Source organism: Paroedura picta, chromosome 3 (genome assembly GCF_049243985.1).
Source record: "Paroedura picta isolate Pp20150507F chromosome 3, Ppicta_v3.0, whole genome shotgun sequence".
Taxonomy (NCBI): Eukaryota; Metazoa; Chordata; class Lepidosauria; order Squamata; family Gekkonidae; genus Paroedura; species Paroedura picta.
In genome coordinates this window covers 25,468,889-25,487,154 of record NC_135371.1, presented here as the reverse complement: position 1 = coordinate 25,487,154, position 18,266 = coordinate 25,468,889, and the positions used below count along the sequence as shown (strand labels likewise).

General features: G+C 42.3%; 1 protein-coding gene across 6 annotated transcripts in view; it reads right to left on the bottom strand.

The window, feature by feature from the left end:
* MITF (melanocyte inducing transcription factor) overlaps positions 1 to 18,266 on the bottom strand; it is a 163,993-nt gene that overhangs the window by 77,655 nt on the left and 68,072 nt on the right. For 2 of the 6 annotated variants that reach the window (XM_077325152.1, XM_077325153.1), the window contains exon 2: positions 3,658 to 3,909. The exons of the other annotated variants lie outside the window; for them this stretch is intronic. In XM_077325152.1, coding sequence (XP_077181267.1) covers positions 3,658 to 3,713 — 56 coding nt within the window. In that variant the 5' untranslated portion in view covers positions 3,714 to 3,909. The remainder of the gene's footprint in view (positions 1 to 3,657; positions 3,910 to 18,266) is intronic. 6 annotated transcript variants of the gene reach the window in all.

Sequence of the window (18,266 nt, the reverse complement as noted above, 5' to 3'; positions counted from 1 at the left end):
ACTCCCATGACCAGACCACAGAATACACAAAAGGCAAAATTTCCCTTTGACTTTAATGGTGCCATAGGTTATAATGGTACCAAATCTATTTGGCTGAACCTGAAAAATCCAAATCTGAACCGCTATACCAGCGGTTGAGTGATTTGGATTCAACCAAATCAATCCATGCCGAATCTGAAAAGTGCTGATTTTTCCCCTGTGAACATCCCTGTTAAGGACAACAGCAAATTTACATTGTGCATCTATCATAAAGTAGAGTCACCAAAAATTCAAGCTGCATATGGATTTTCCACAAGAGATTTGTAAATAGGAAATAGAAGTACAGTCACATATCTCTGACAGAAAAGTTCCATCTGTAGATTCACTATCCTGGCACAATGCTTTCTCACATATTCTACAATGGATATCGCCCCAAATATCCAACTTTACTCTGAATTTCCTCTCTGAAGAATTCTGCAGTGAATTGTGTTACCATTTAAAACATAGAGTATTTATTCAATGGTAGGTTCCAAATATTTATTTTGCCCCTAACGTGCAGTTGTGTCTTACTCCTGAACTATTGTAATTTATGCTGAGTGGTCCTTCAAGTCTATTTAGAAGCTGCAGTTAGTTGAAAACCTGGCAGCCTAATTTATTGCCAATGTTAGCTACTGGGAGTATACAGTACAGCAGTGGTCCCCAACTACGGGCCAGGCTGCGGCTCCCTCCCCCCCACACACAATGAGAAACTTCCCAGGCCACCAGCAAATCGGCCGCCAGCAAATCGGCCGCCAAAGCTTCTTTTTGCGGGAGGGGGAGAGAGGGAAGTGTGGCTGCCGGCGCAAACGCACATGCGCGGTAGTTTTGCGCTTGCGCAGCAGTTTCACGCGTGCGCGCATGCACGAAAGTGCCGTGCATGCACGTTTGCGGCCGCACATGGCACAAATGTGCATGCACGGATCTGCTGCACATGCGTGTTTGCGCTTGGGCAGCCGTGCATGCGCAACACCCGGATCACCCTCCCCCCCCCACCGGTCCGCAGCCTAAAAAAGATTGCGGACCACTGCAGTACAGGACATGTATGAGCTCTACTACTTACGGTTGTAACCAATATAAACCTATGGCATTTGCCCAGGATACTTGAAAAAATGTCTCTTCACCTCCTCATTTAAGATTTGTCAGTTTTTGGTTACCCACCTTCTATTAAAAAGTGGCTATTGCAGGGCAAAACCCTTTGTGGCATTCACTAGTCTTTGGAAATAAGTACCTGTTGTGATTTGCTAGAGATAGGCCATTTCTGATACTTCTGAACACTTGTTTATTGATCCATGCCTTTAGTAAGGAGGGTAGTTTGCATTTTCTGACAGTGGTTTAATTGGGTACGTAAACTAACCAATTATTTCCATCTTACTTTAGGGTGTTTTGCTGAAAGGCCAATATGAATTTTTTTTTCAAATCTTTCTGCATACCGACATAGATTCACAGAACAACCCCTTCTGTGAGTGGAAAGCTACCTTCATATCTAGCCTCATTCTTTGAATCCCGGTCCCTGGGGTTTCCATAGGTGTTCCCAAACTTTTAGCATGAATTGCTATTAATTTTTATCCATGCTGTTTCATAACAGAAAAATAGTGTCAAATAGCTATTGATCCAAGGCACATAACTGTGACACTATGACACTAAGAGTTCCCCAGCAATGTTTCAACAACTTCGGTTGTGGTTTTGTTCCTTGAACACTTCTCATTCTTTGCATGCTGTCTGTATGACTAATTAACATTCACACACTCCTTAATTTAAAAAAAAAATCTGTAGCCTGAAGAGTTGTACCCCATTTGGTATTTTTCCATTTTTTCCCCGCCCTTCTCGTCTTTAAAACACACCTTCACAACCTGCTGAACAATAATGCTTTTCCTAAACTAATGAGAGCCTCTCTCATGACCCAAGAACATTTGCTAAATAATTATTAAGCTCTGGAGGTGCTTTTTGCTTGAGTTGCTATTCAATAAAATGCTGCAAGTTGATCTGCTTGAATGCTTGTTCACTTGTGGAGGGATCTGCCGCTCTCAGTCAGCTGGAAATCTTTTACCAAGCTCTCAACCAGAGATTCAACAGGGAACTTTAAAAATATCTCATTCAGAGTTGGAAAAAAGAATGTTTTTTATATATTCTGCTTTTTATTATCCAAAAGAGTCTCAAAGTGGCTTACAAACAACTTTTCCTTCTTCTCCACACAACAGACAGCCTGTGAGGTAGGTGGGGGTGGGGGTGAGAGAGCTCTGCTCTGTGAGAACAGCCCTAGGAGAACTATGACTAGCCCAAAGTCACCCAGGTGGCTGCATTTTGAGGAGTAGGGAATCAAACCCAGTTCTCCAGATTAGAGACCATCACTCTTAACCACTAAACCGCACTGGCTCCAGACTCCTAGCAGACAAACTAACATAGACTTGGAAGTCACTCTCCTAATCATCCAACAGCAATGGCTGTATTTTTTGCCCTGCTTGTTTCCCTGACATTATGGTTGCCAACCTCCAGGCAGGGCCTCGCAATCTCCTGGAATTATGACTGATCTTCAGAAGACTGAGATTTGTTCAGCTGGAGAAAATGGCTACTTTGGAGGGTAGATTATATAGCATTATACCCTGCTGAGGTTCCTCCCCTCCCCAGACCCCCATCCCCCCTAAAATCTCTAGGTATTTCCCAGCCAGGAGTTGGCAATCCTAAGAAGCTACTTGCCATGGAGGACAGGCTGAAGCTTTCGACACCTTCCTTGGCTCAAGGAACATATGCATATGCACTCAACCCTTCCAACCAGGCCTAAAAGTCTAGCATTTCTTTGGCTCAAACAAAAGATGAGATTGCCTGTTTTGTTAACGTTATTTATGATCACAAATTTACTCCTATCCTTTAATAGGAGGCAGCACTCATTTTTACAAAAATTAACAACATAATCGCTAAATGATGCCTCAGGTCAGACTAAAGGTAAAGGTAAAGGTATCCCCTGTGCAAGCACCAAGTCATGTCTGACCCTTGGGGTGATGCCCTCTAGCATTTTCATGGCAGACTCAATACGGGGTGGCCTTGCCAGTGCCTTCCCCAGTCATTACCGTTCCCCCCCCCCCAGCAAGCTGGGTACTCATTTTACCGACCTCGGAAGGATGGAAGGCTGAGTCAACCTTGAGCCGGCTGCTGGGATCAAAACTCCCAGCCTCATGGTCAGAGCTTCAGACGGCATGTTGGCTGCCTTACCACCTTGCGCCACAAGAGGCTCTCAGATCGGACTACAGGTATATTATTCTGCATTTTGCCTCAGCCACAAAACACAAGTCCTTAAGAGAACTCAATAAAAATCACCAAAAGAACTACAAAGCCTAAACAAGGATCGTGTCACTCTCAAACCCACAACACGTCCCAAGCCAGTGCATTTTTTGTCACACTCCTAAATTCTTGTCATTGTAACAACAGAAAAGCCTCTAAGAAAAAGATAGGCCATCTATCTCTTTTTCCACATTTAGGTTCCTCTCTTTATCTTAGCCCAGCAGGCATAGCCGCTATGCCTCTTAGATAGCAATGAAGCTAAAAGCAGCACAGTCTGTATAAACTCGATAGAAAAGATGCTTCAGTTTTTAAAAAATCACTGAACAAGGTGCCCTCCCTCCCCTCCAAGGAAGTGCCACTTACAGACAGAGGCTTTCAAAGGAGCAAGGCATGAACATCGGGATTCTGAGAGCTTCCATCTTGCCCTTTCCGGTTTTAAGGTGCTCTGCAAAGCCCTTGGAGAAGAGTCAAAGTCAAACCAAGTCCTGGCACTGGATGTGTCACTAGGGGTGGCTCTTGATAAGGGCCTTGGCAACTCCAATCCAGACGGAGCTCGATGCTTCAGTGGTGCCTCAGTGTCTCTGCATTAGCAGACCTGTTTAATCCAGCACCTACCTGAATGTGGGGAAGAAAGCAGGACATTGAGGTGGGGGTGGGGTTTGTGGAGGACTGAAGAGATGAGAAGGCAGCTGATAGAATGTTAATAAGGCTTGGGGCTTTTTAAGTGTCTCAACTATTATGCTTTATTGTGCTCTCCGTAGCTAGGGCAAATCATTTTTGTTATCAGATTCTAAAGAATGGCACAGGAAGAAGGTGGGGGTGGGAGATCAGTATGAGTTAGTTTTATATATTTGATTCCTGGTGTTTCAGTCCAGAAGTCACACTTCACGATTCAGTTCTCCTTTGGACAAACTGAAACTTTAATTTTGCACCACTTTCTATTTCTGTTTGCTTGATTTACCCAGTAAAACATGACAGTTTCCCAGTTTCATATACATAGCCTATATAAACCTATAGAAACGGTGCATCCAGTATATAGATAAATACCACATTAAATTGCCTATAAAAACGACACACGCATAATACATACAAAGCTACAAAACTAGCACATACCAAAACCACATACCAAGATGGCATGAAATACTGAATATCCATTTGCTTGCTATCTAAGAAAGATTTGTGTGCATTCGACGATCTTAAGCTACAGCCCGTTTTCTTCAGGAGATAAATGTATACACTTGTATAGATTGACTGGCACGTGAAAATCATGTAAGCACTGATTTTGACACGCACACATTTTTATGATTGCATAGCCAGAGTAATACCGTTGCAGTTTTCACACACAATGAAACACCCTGTTTTGTAAGGTACTAGGTTTTGGTATTACAACTACCACTAATAGGGTTTAAATGAAAGCACTTTCAAATTATGGTTACCCGTGTCACAATGTGGCTAGGTTAAGTATTAACATGCCTTACCCACTATTTTGATGGATGCTTTCTCCATTTGATGGATTCTCCTCCAGTTTTTCCAAGTAAACACCGATGTGAATTCTCATAATGCTATATCAGTAGTATGGATTAATGATTCTGGAGCATTCCTCTAATCATTAACATGAATTTGAACCACAAATCCACTCTTGGAAAGCTTTTTTAAAAAATTAGAATAGGGAAGCCTATACTTTAACCCCTCCCTGACCACTTCATGTGGACCGGCCCCGTTAAGGGAAACATGTGTGTTTTTAATTCACGGAAGGAAACCAAGACAAAACTTACTGATATGGCCAGGACTTCTTTGTAGATCACAACTTCAAATTACCTTGTAAGGATATTTTCCCCCCAAAGGACATTGGACATGACCTTCCCAAATTACTACTACACACTGATAAAGCACAAAGAGAGAAGGTATTAGTCAGAAAGTGAAACACACCAGTAGTATTAAAATGATTGGTGTGATATGGTGCTACCCCTGGTGTTCCAAAGAGCCCTTCCCCCTTTGCTTTCTTTACCTAGGTAGGTAACTGAAGAACTATTGCTTCCACATTTATAACCAATGATTATTTTTCTTCTATTACATATATTTAAATTCTTATCTATGAAAAACAACAGGCTATTTACTTAGGACTTGTTCAATGAGTCTTTACCATTGCAGTAAAACTGCTGAAAATTATATCCATAAAAACTGGCTAAAATTTCACTCAAGATAATATACATGCACAGCAGGGTAACTTGGCCAAGCCTCAAAAAAACTCAATGTAAAATGGTCAGTATAGACATTTTCATAAGCTTCCTTTATGTCGAAGCTAGTGCATGAGACAGACAGTACAGTCTGCCATTTCATGCCAACATAAATGAAATGTTTAAATCCCTCCCTTTTCCCCTTAAAACAGGGAGCTATTATTTCAGGAAAAAAAATTCTTTTTGAAAAGGTATTTACATACAAGAGGTAGGAAGTGTCAAAACTGTATTTATTTTTATTGGCATTCCATAAAAGTGAAAGAGCACTGAAATTAAGATTCCAGGCACAAAAAAGATTAATATTGAGGGGTTTTTTTTTTAAAGCATGGCTGCACTGTTCCACCATGGTGCAGCTATACCAGCACACAACTGAGCAAAAAAAAAATCAGGGGGGACAACCGCCTATAATAATTTTATTATTTATAATGCATGGCTGCACTGTTCCACCATGGTGCAGCTATACCATCACACAACTGAGCAAAAAAAAATCAGGGGGGACAACCGCCTATAATAATTTTAAAATTCTTCAAATAGGAATGAGACCAAAAATGATCTACTTGTTATGGTTCTCAATCATCAAAATGCTAGTGAGCAAGAGCTGGTTTGAGGATGTTCAATGAGAATGTGACAATCTGTTTGTGCTATCAGTTACTGCTTCCATTGGCCGGGAAGGCTCACTGGACGCCAGATAAAGGAACAAGAATTATTATTATTATTATTATTATTATTATTATTATTATTATTATTATTATTATTATTATTATTATTATTATTATTAGATTTATTTCCCGCCTCTCCCGATAGGCTCGAGGCGGGTCACAACAACTAATCCCATTAAAATTCCCATTAAAACATCACTCTACTAACATGAGCATTAATGCGCTTTTGTACAACATGTATAAATTTGACAGCAGATTCCCAGTATGAAGCTGGCTTTTTTCCCTCCTTTTTGGCACATGTAAAAATATCACAGCTACATGACTATAACATTATTTGTTGTAGTGGTTAAAAGTGGCAGCTTCTAATTTGGCAAGCCCTGCTTCTCCACATGCAGGCAGCTGTATGACCTTGGGATTGTCACAGTCCTGATAATACTGTTCTCACAGAGTAGTCCTGCCATGGCTCTCTCAGCCCCACCTTCCTCACAGGGTGTCTGTTGAGGGGGGAGGAAGGGACGGTGATGGTGTAAGCCGCTTTGAGGGAAGGGATGGTGTAAGCCGCTTTGAAACTCCTCTGGGTAGTGAAAAGCGGGGCATAAAAACCAACTCTTCTTCTTCTTGTGAAAGTACCTGCAGGGCTTACCTTATTCATATCATAACTCTTATGATGCATCGTTTAGGCATCTATGCTTACATTACACAGGATTCCAACAGCTGCGTCAGAACAAGGACGACAATGCCCTCTAGGCCTGAACAGCAGCTTTTTACAAAAATCTTCCCCCGTCCCCATGAGAAGGAACTGACATTTCATCCAAAGCAGTAGTGGGTTGCAAAGTAAATGTTGCTACATTCACACTGCTGATCAATGCTAAGAAAGGTTAATAAATATTATTTGCAGCGTTTTGGGTTTTTTTTTTTTTTTTTTTGCAAAAGATACTATGAATCTCAAAAATGCTTTCTACCCATCTTGCCAATGGGACAGAACGTAACAATCTGCAGAGACTGTTTTTGATTTGTTTTTGACTTCGAGAGGCATAGTTGAAACAATTTGCATACAGCAGTAATGAAAAGCCCTTTTGTGGCTAGCACACTGGAGAAATTGTTCCTCCTTATATAAAGATTGCTCCTGTCGCTTTGCCAGAGTCATGGTGATTTTGCGTTGCTTGCTACGTAAATCCCCAAGAAGAAGAGTTTTAACTTGTGCACCTGACCTTTAGAGAAAGAAGGTCATTGCAGAAGCACCATCACATCTAGCTAATGGGTGCTTTCGTGCTATCCGTGCTACTTACTAGTAAACAGTTTTGCATATGAAACAAATATTTTTATGAAAGGGGAGAAACAAGGTCTTTAAAAAGAAGTGAAACACCATCCCAAGACCCAGCATATTGGGTCTTTATGAGGAAAATTCTAAGAGCAATTATTTTGGGATAAAGATCAAATGACCCTATTATACTCTTTCAAACCATCTCTGACTGACCCCTCTCAAACTGAGAAATTGTATGCTTCTCACATGATTAAGTGGAAGAGTTTCCTTGTCAGCTGTGGACTCCATCAGGGACATCAATCTGGTGGACATTGAGCCCCAAGCTTGATTGTCTCAGAGGTGCCCGCTGCAAATGTGGAAACCTTCCACGTTCCCATTCAGAACGTCCTGATGGGCAGTACGACAGTACCAGGGATACTGAGAAGTTAGATGTGAGCAAGTTTGTCAGGACTCATGGACTATTTGGGGGTCTTGCACGGTCCGAAGCAAATCCTGAAATCACCGGAACTGATTGCAAAAAAAAAAAATTACTATTTTAATTAATGGGTGGGCCAAGCATTTTCATTCAAAAAAGGTAGGCACTACAGCAGGGAAAGGGGCAACCAAAATAGTATGTGGTCACATGCATACACAGTTGTCTGCTTCCTGTGACTGGGATGCATTTGAGCTGCATTTGAGCTGCTCACCCACAACTTCTTCCTGTGAACAGGACACAGGTTTTGGGGGTGGGAGGGGTGGAATTGAACATCCTTGCATGTTGTTTGTCCAATAAAGGCTTCAACCAGAAACAGTAAGCACACAGATAAGATAAACACATGCACTAGCCCTCTCTTGAACAGATAGCTCAGCTCTGAGGATAAGGGTCTAGATCCTTCCAGATATGCATAGTCTAGAGGATGCTTGTCCTACATTCCCACTGACAGATGTTCTAGAAGACATGATAGTGCTTGCGTACTTCAGCACACATTCACAGCATATACGGGGACACACCAATACATGCAGAGTGGAAAAGAATACACTGGCCTGCCGCTTGCTTGCAACCAGGCCTGTAGCCAGAAATTTCTTGGTGGGACGGGGATTTCTTTTGTTAAGGGGGCAGGGGAGGCACCAATCTTTAGAGAAAAGGCCGGAAAGGGGAAAGTCGTACAAGGTAGGGAGGTTGGATGGCTGGTTGCAGGAGAGATGAACAGTAGAAACTGAGTGGAAGGCTTTCAAAGTAGCAAAGTAACCCACAGCCCTGCACAAGGGGGACTCCACTGGGAAGAAGAGACATCGTCCAGTCAGCCAGTGTGCTGCAGCAGAGAAGAAGACTCCCTACATGGAAGGGGACATGTATCTAGGCTCCTCCTACAGCAAGAGAAAAGCTGATTGGTGAGGAAGGGCATGTTTGGGGTGGGGCACAGCCCCCCCCCCCATGGCCACAGGCCAGCTTGCAACAGAGAGAGTGGCCCTACCACACGACAATACACATTTACCCAAATGGAGACACATATATGCTGGGCCTACATAGGCTATGCCCCTCTGCTCAGTAATGTCCGAGACTCTACATCACTGATTACAAGCACAGAAAACATATTATTCCTGATGGGTGGAATAAGCTTTCATGGGCCAAAACGTATTTTTATTCCTCCGTCCCCATCTGCCCTCTGGCAATGGAAAAACTGGACAAATCCAAATGTAGAATCTAAACACAGATTAGCTATAGTTTTGAGGGTTAAAAAGAAATTGATTTTTAATGTGACACAGAGGCTTTTTATCTTCATCTCCCAATTCAAATTTGGAAAGAAAAGATACATTGTGTAATTCTTGATTGCCTCCCCCAGCCTTTTTTCATCTGCTAAAGCAAATGTGGATGCCAAAATTCACTTCATCAAACGCTGGACAAATACATCCATTAGGCTAATGCAAGTATATGAACAGGAAATTATAACTGATCTCCAGATTATATTATCAGTTTCCCTTGAGAAAAAAGAACCTTCAGAGAATGGACTCCGGGGTGTTACATCTCTTCCTTCCCTGCTCTCTCCAGATACTGTCCCCAAATCTTCAAGAATTTCCCCAGACAGATTTGGCAATCCTAATTTAGGAAATGGTTACAAAGAAAGGAAATCTTAAATCAAATCCACTCAATAATCAATCCAGCCAGAGTGAGTGAGGACCACTCCCAATTATTGATCGACTACAATACAGAATTATCTAGCTCAAGATGAAATAACTTGTGCTTGTATAATAAATATGAACTTCAAAGGGGTTCCCATTATTAGAAAGGCACAGCATCTTTTCTTTAAGACAAGATTTCTTAACATCATAGTGGATTGTTGGCTGGAAATCCACCGTATTAGCCCACTGAAAGTGATTCACCACTCTTGCAAGAGAGACAGAAAAAAAATTACCTCCAATGTCACTCGTCGTTCCTGTTTCATTTTATAAATAACTTGAATGTCCGTTTTTTTGCAAGAACATTACTAATGACACTACATATAAATAGTATTTTGGCTGATTTTGCCTTTTCTTTCAGCTCACTACACTCAAAGATACACCTGTGATTTTTGCCTTTTGGGAGAGAATGAATGAATGAACGAATGAACGAATGAACGAATGAACGAATGAACGAATGAACGAATGAACGAACGAACCAATGGGAGACAGGACAGTCTTTATCTATTACCAATTCAGGTGACAACTGACTACGGAAAGTTTCAGAATCTACTGAAAAGTCTGAAGATGTGGATGGTCTAGTTTGTTTAGCTCAAAAACATAATGGTTTTTACGGCTATTCTCTATTTGATTATTATTTTAAAACCACAGTCTTACATATTTTAACCTTGATTTTGAAAAACATTTCTACCTGGGCGTCTAAAAGAACAGACAAACAGAACATTTGCATTTTTATGATGTATACATTGCCCAACACTGTATTTGATGAGTTATAGCTCTCATTTTTATGTCACCCCACCAGCTTTCATCTCTACATTTGCCTGTTTCCCTAAGTGATACGTCAGCTGAATTAGGTTACTTGGCTAAAAGTTAGAATTCATTCACACAAGGGGACACTTTACATTCCACAATCACCTCTCTCATTGCAGTACAGATTGAGTCATGTGATTTAACTATTTCTATAACATCCAGGATGGGCTAGTGTCAAATTCAAATCCCCGCTCATGCCATGGAAGCTGGTTGGGCGACCTTGGGCCAGTTACACTCTCTCAGCCTTACCTGCCTCACAGGGTTGTTGAGAGGATAAACTGGAAGAGAATGATGGAAGCCACTTTGGGTCCCCCTTGGGGAGAAAGGCATGGTATAGAATAACTAAATACACAAAATACTGATACCTGCTTTTTCTCCCCAAACGAACCCAAAGCAGCTTAGAAGAGGTTTTTTATAAAATTAAATGAATGACTCAGCAAACAAAACAAATGATATCATAGGCCTTTCCTCAAATCAGTGGCTAGATCATTCCAAGGCACAGGCTAAAAGCCCTTCAGCTCTTGCCATTCATGGCTTATGGCCACACATGTGCTTTATACCTGCTGCAGGAAGTGAAAGGCAAATGCTCAGCTGGCAAAGGCCCCAGCAGGACACTTCACATGCAATGAAACTCATTATACTGGACTTATAACTGTTTCTGAAGTGCCACTTGACTCCTGCTTTATTCTGCCTCTAAAGGCTACCACTCTAAAGAGCCTCTTGTGGCGCAGAGTGGTAAGGCAGCAGTCTGAAAGCTTTGCCCATGAGGCTGGGAGTTCAATCCCAGCAGCCGGCTCAAGGTTGACTCAGCCTTCCATCCTTCCGAGGTTGGTAAAATGAGTACCCAGCTTGCTGGGGGGTAAATGGTGACTGGGGAAGGCACTGGCAAACCACCCCATATTGAGTCTGCCATGAAAACGCTGGAGGGCGTCACCCCAAGGGTCAGACATGACTCGGTGCTTGCACAGGGGATACCTTTACCTTTACCTTTAAAGGCTACCACAGACGGCAAAAGTCACAACAAGGAAATACTACACCTCATAAAGCCCGATCTATCACTGGTAGGCAAAATCATTAAACTCTGGCTTGCTTACTTTGGCCATATCATGCGATCGAACCCATTGAAGAAAGTAATTATGCTAGGAAAAGTGGACAAAAGAAACCAGGCCGGCAAAGAACGCAGTGGTTAGATATGATCAAAATGTACATCGGCCAGAACATTACCCAACTAAAAGAAGCGGTGCAAGATCGGAAACCGTGGCTGCAGTTGTACCACAGGACTGCCAAGCGTCAGACTCGACTGAATGGCTAACATCATCATCAAAGGCTACCATGCATCCCATAGGGAATTAACGTCTGTTGGGGATCTATGGTTAGATCTGCTGATGTAGCCACATCCACTTCTGGCCTCAGGGAATGAATCATCATGAATAAGTAGGGTCTGGTCCAAAATACACATTAAATTCCATACTAGGGAATCCAGGAATACACATTCAGGAATACACATCCAGGAATACAACTGGTGCTAGATTAGGGGGGTGGAGTGGAAGAACTCAGTAGACGGCCTCCCCCTCCCCCAGAACCTGGAAAGGCTGGAGGCAGCTGTTAGGGAACTCACTGGCAGGGGCAGCTCTCATGCAGCGGGGATCTGCAGCCTCCGAGCCTCAGAGGGCAGTGGAAGGCGGAGGGGGTGGTCAGGGGTGGGGGGAAGGAAGGTGATTGGCTGGCTGCTGGACAGACAGGCAAGCTGGTTGTAGGAGGAGGAACTCAGGGGCAGGACAGCAGTGATAAACACTGTGTTAAGCGCTGATGGTACTTAAGGCAAGAGACACGCTCTTCCTCCAAGGCCTTATCAGAAATATATAGTGAAACAGGTGTGCCCTTACCTGGAGAGCCCAGTCTAGCCCAATCTCAGAAGATCTCAGAAACTAAGGAGGGCTGGCCCTAGTTAGTATTTGGAAGGGAGACCTCCAATGAATACTAGGGTTATGACATGGAGGCAGGGAAGGGCAAACCACATCTAAATGCCTCTTGCATTGAAAATCCTAAGGGATTGCCATAAATCAGTTGTGAATGTTTGGCCAAAAAGAAGGCATAAGTATGGCAACTGTAATCTTTTTTTTAAAATATGAGAATCTGAACTGGGTCAGATAGCAAATGTACAAAAAATGAACATATATTTAACTCAATGAGATCATTTACACCTGCATGCAAGGAAGTATAAAATGTTTCATAGGTGATATCTCACACCAGAGCAGTAAACAAATTTATAGTCCAGAACATTTTGCTTGTCAGCAGTGCAGATGCCACGGTGAAATACCATTGGTGGGAATGGTCACGCATCAATAAATCAGTGTCAAGATCTTACACGTTCCATTATTATAGGTTAAGTAATACAGCGTGAAGTGGGATAGAACTCCCACAGTTCCGCAGGGCCTGCAAAAGGGAGCTCGTCCACCAGACATTTGCCAGAGACTGACCACAGGTCCCTCTCAGATATCCCCTCCGTGGCCTGAACCAGTCTGACCTCTCTAGGGGTTTTAACTAAGTTTCTGTTCTTGTAATGTTGTTGTTGTTGGGATCACTGAAGTTGTATTGTTTAGAACCACTGTTGGATTGGTATTGTTGTATTTGACTATGTTGTATGTTGATTCGTTCCATGTATCCCCCTGTGATGTTGTATGTAAACCGCCCTGAGCCATATGGAAATCAAATAAATAAATACATAAATAAATTTTGTTCAACTGTCTGGGCTGACTTACCACATCTAGTGCATACTGGGTGTGGTTAAGACTATCACTGATCAGCACTAAGCTATCCTCACGCTTCACCAGTAACTGAGTTGATGGCGGAGATTCTCATACCTGGACCCACATTTCTTGAAGCAATAACAAAATTGTTATGGTCACATCCACTGGAACAGAGTGGGAACTTATAACTCCTAACCATCACTTCAGCTGGACATCAGAAGAGTTCCAGATGCAGCTTAGAGCAATTCACTACAAAATGTTGTGCACAGTATCAAATAAGGGGGGGGGGAGAAGTGAACAACTGAGGATGGCATTATTATATTACATAAATATATTGTCATGTCCCATGCCAACTTCTCCAGCTCCCTCCTGGAGCTTGGACGATCAATGGTGTTTGTGCCTGAGTCTAACTGAATTTTCCCCAGGGAAGTTCTCATCTGAATCTGCTGTTTGCTTAAACAGTTATCTGTAAGTGGTATATGCTCCTGAGGTACTTCCTGTGCCATATGGCCCCCAACACTTGTTCTGTCAACTGACTGTTGGTATTTGGCCTTTGGAGGATATCCTGTTTGATGTGCTAATTGCCCTCATTGGAACTGCTTACAAATTGTAAATTTTGCCCTAAGGCAAGATTGCCTGTTTGTTTGTTTGCCTATGAATCTTCAAGGATTAGGACTAAGAGACCTTGGAATCTCCAGGTTTCCCCTGGAGATCTCTTGGACTAGACATAATAGCTAAACCTTCAAAATGTCTTTTCCTTCTCATGGCTCCTGTCATTATGTTGTTAACCTTTTTATTGGGATTGGAATCCTTTGCTATAGTCTTGTATTAATCCTGGGAATACCAACTGCTCGTTTGCTTTGAAACTAAGATAAGGTCTTTGCCATTGTTATGTCTCATGGGCCATTGTTTTACAAAGTGTGAGAATGCTTTGATGCCAGATTGCTCTGGCCATACTTGCCTGCATAAGTGGCAAGAAGACCTCTTGCCATGCCATACTCTTGATGTAACTCTGACATGTTCTCTGGTCAATTGACCCTGCTCCTAGGTGGGGCTTACCAAGGTATAAAAAATAGTGTAACAGATTTGTTCTTTGTCTTCAGCATAACTCCTGCTCACATTCAACCTGCCTAGCTCTCCTATGGATATGTAAAGGTAAAAGTATCCCCTGTGCAAGCACCGAGTCATGTCTGACCCTTGGGGTGATGCCCTCTAGCGTTTTCATGGCAGACTCAATAGGGGGTGGTTTGCCAGTGCCTTCCCCAGTCATTACTGTTTACCCCCCAGCAAGCTGGGTACTCATTTTACCGACCTCGGAAGGATGGAAGGCTGAGTCAACCTTGAGCCTGCTGCTGGGATCGAACTCCCAGCCTCATGGTCAGAGCTTGAGACAGCATGTCGGCTGCCTTACCACCCTGCACCACAAGAGGCTCTATGGATTTGTAATAAACGCTTAAATTTGGATACCTGGATCTCCTTGACTTGTTTTTCTAATCTATCCTGATGCGCTAGTCATGGGACACAACATATATACATATTACCATCCTCTGGAATATCTTAATTCTCCTTTCCAAAGGGAAAAGAATCCAGAGATTGATGGCCACTTGAGAGTACCACAGTGCTATGTGCTCCCATGAGCACAAACATTGCCCATCTTTTGCATCTATGATGATTGCTTACACATGCCCACTACACTAACTCTGAACTTTGCCTTGTACAGCTCAGGAAGGGTACGTCCAAACTGTTACTTATTCATTGAGGACATTAAAAAAACTGTTTAAAAATCATTGTGCTTGTTCTCAAAAATATCTCTATGGATCTGTGTTTGTGCTGGTCTGAATTCAGTGCTCATTTCCCACTGGTGAAAGGGCATGTCTTTCAACAGGACATGTCTTTATTCTGGGTGATTCACCCTTTCAAGGCAGACCTTCCATGTCCCATCCATCACAGTTTCTGGGGAGTAGGAGGACATAGGGCAGGATGCTGAATATAACTCTTATTACCATTTATATCACTTTATCCCAGATGATCTGAATCAAATAGGTAGTCACTTCCCCACTATAGCTTGTCCCAAAGAATTTCTGTCAGTTGAGTCCCATGATCATGCCTTTCTCTAATGAACCAAATCAGCACTGATAGATCAACTACCACTTCTACCAGTTGCAAAGTAAACAAAAGGGAATCAAAATATAGGTAATACTACACAGTTTGTTTACGCAATGCATGATGCTGACATCCATCATTACTTCAGAAGACCGCTCCAAGCTAAATGACACATTTCAAAATATACACGGGCGCCCGCTATTGATTCAGTATTTGATGAACATTTGGGTGTTTCTGTTAGTCTTGAGGGTGTCATGCTTGGACAAGTATCAACTGAAACTCAAATATCTAGAAGCTCTGGATGTTTTACTGCTTGTCAAAGAACCTAGTGAATAGACAGATGGTAATTTCCATTTAAATCAAACTTGAGAAAGTCTTAAATTTTTCTTGGGAGATCATCTATACAGAGAAAAATCAATAGTGAATATCCCACCCCACTTATCTTATGGAACGTATCAGCAATACCACTTGCAAATGTTTTTCCACATTAGTTTATGCCAGCTGGATAATTAGCCACTGGTCTACAGTGGAAAGCAAAATGGCAAACTGTTCTGTCCTTCTCCAGCTCCCTCTCAAAGATATCTACAGCCTCAGTTATTCTTTTATTTAGGGTTGCCTGGCAACTGGAAGGGTGGCTCTGAAGGTGGGAACAGCATCACAGCAGCGCATGTTCAAAAAAAAAATTCAGCATTGTGTAACAGGAAATTTTTACAGGAAGTGACAAAGTGTAGCTCTAGGAATCACTGCAGTCCCCCACTGGGTAAATTTGCAAAGTCACTGAGTGAAGAAAGTGGATATGAAGCTCTCAAAGGAAGAGACCATCGAGGACCACCTTCCCAACTGTTTTTTAGCATCCCATATTGACCTTCACTCAGAATGGTCTTATAACGGAGCAGGGAATTCTAGGGCTACCCTTTGTCATTTCCAATAAGTACATGAGATGGCAATTAAAAAAAAATTCCCTCATGGGTTTACCCTGAAAGCGACATAACAGCATAGAAGACAACATGCAATATCACGCAGACCAAATACAATGACTCTTGTTGGCAGAACTAAGTATACATTTGACAGGATTCTATTTTATGGTGTATAGCAGCAGTGGATAAACGAGTGTCCATATTCACACGGTCAGTATTTTAAAATCTATACCAGGTCTGCCAGATGGCTCCTTATTTGTCTGGATCAGGCCTTGGTACATTGATCCATATACTGTTCATCTCCAGATTGCACTACTGCAAGTTGCTCTATGTAAACAGCCCTTGAAAACACTTCCAAAACTGCAAATGGTTCAGAATGCAGGTTGCGGGACCGCAGCATCGTGGGTCAGCTACTACTCCAATTCTGTGGCATCTGCACTGGCTACCAATTCAATCTTCTGATCCAGTTCGCGGTGTTGGTGTTCACTTTTAAAGCCCTTAATGGTCTCACACCTATGGGACCACCTCTCCATTACAACCCCCAGTGCTCCCTCCAGTCATCATCTAGGAGCTTCTTGCAGGTGCATGGCCCAAGAACTGCACTCAGATAACACCTGTGCCCTTCCAACTTGTTCAGTTTCCTCAGGGCACAAAAAGGTGAATTGTTTAGGTTGGCCTTTGGAGGGTAACCACATGTTTGGGCTGTTTTAATAGTGGCATGGTAATAGCCATGCGTTTTAACGTTTCAATGTTAAGACTTTATTTTCATGATTTGTTTGCATGTTGTTTTTATTTTATTGGCTTTAATGTTGTAAGTGTTCATGAGACTCTTTGGGTGAGCAGCAACGAAAAAGTCAAATAAATAAATACTTTTATTTCTGTATTTCTACCCTGATTTTCTCCCAAAAGGGGACTCTCAGCGACTTACAATGTTTATCTTCCTGAATTTTATCTTCACAACACACCCATGAGGTCAGTTATGTTGGGAGAACATGACTGGCCCAAACATAAGCACTTTAAGCACTTCCATGGCAGGGTAGGAAATCAAACTTGGGTCTCCCAAAACCTAGTCCAACACTCTAAACTAGTACATAATGCTGGTTTGCATGGGCATTGTGCACTTTCAGTCATGCACCACACATGAGGAAAAATATGAAAGCAACCAGCTCTTTGTATGCTATCCTTTTGGCTACCTTGACAATGGAATACTCCCACAGTTTACTATTTATATCTATTTATATAGATAAATGGCAAGATGCACTTTTTAAAAAATAGGGATTATTTATGTGGCATGTAAGGCATGACTCCAGGTCAACAAGGCCCCGAGTTCAACCAAGGACCTAGACCACCACAATTCTTAGCAGCTGTTCCTCCAAAGCAAGGAAAACTTAATACATACATTGAGCAAGCAGATTAACATGTCATCAGAACATCTCTTAGCTGTGAATTAACATTCAGATGTTTAGGAATCTTTCTTCAAGAGTTCTCATTTGTATTTGACATCCTGTTCAAACAGGTACCGCTGCCAAAGTTAACTCTGGCAAAGTTAGCATAATGAAATTTAAAACGTATGCCTCAGAGAAAAATAATCACGTTAAAATTCTGCAGGGTACACTCCTGTTTCTAGGGTGGAGATTTGTTTGTTCTGTTTGTGCCAGGCTGTGCCATATAAAACAATTATCAGGATTACGGCTGCCAGGCCCCCTCTGGCCACTCAAAGAGGGATGGTGAGGAGGTAGGGTTGCCAGCTCCAGGTTGGGAAACTCCTGAAGAAGTGGGGGATGGTGCCTAGGGAGAACAGACACTTCAGTGGGGAACAGTGCTACAGAGTCTACCCTCCAAGGCATCCCTTTTCTCCATAGGAACTGATATCTGTAATCTGGAGATGAGCTGCAATGCCAGGGGATCCCCAATTCCCACCTGGAGGCTGGCATCATTCCCTAAAATAGCTCAACCCAGTCCTAAATTTTACAAGATAAAAATAATATAATATAATTTCCCCAACAAGGAAAACAAACTAAATGAACAATCACAGCATAGGTCTAAACTAATCTACCGTACTTCCATTTTTGAAA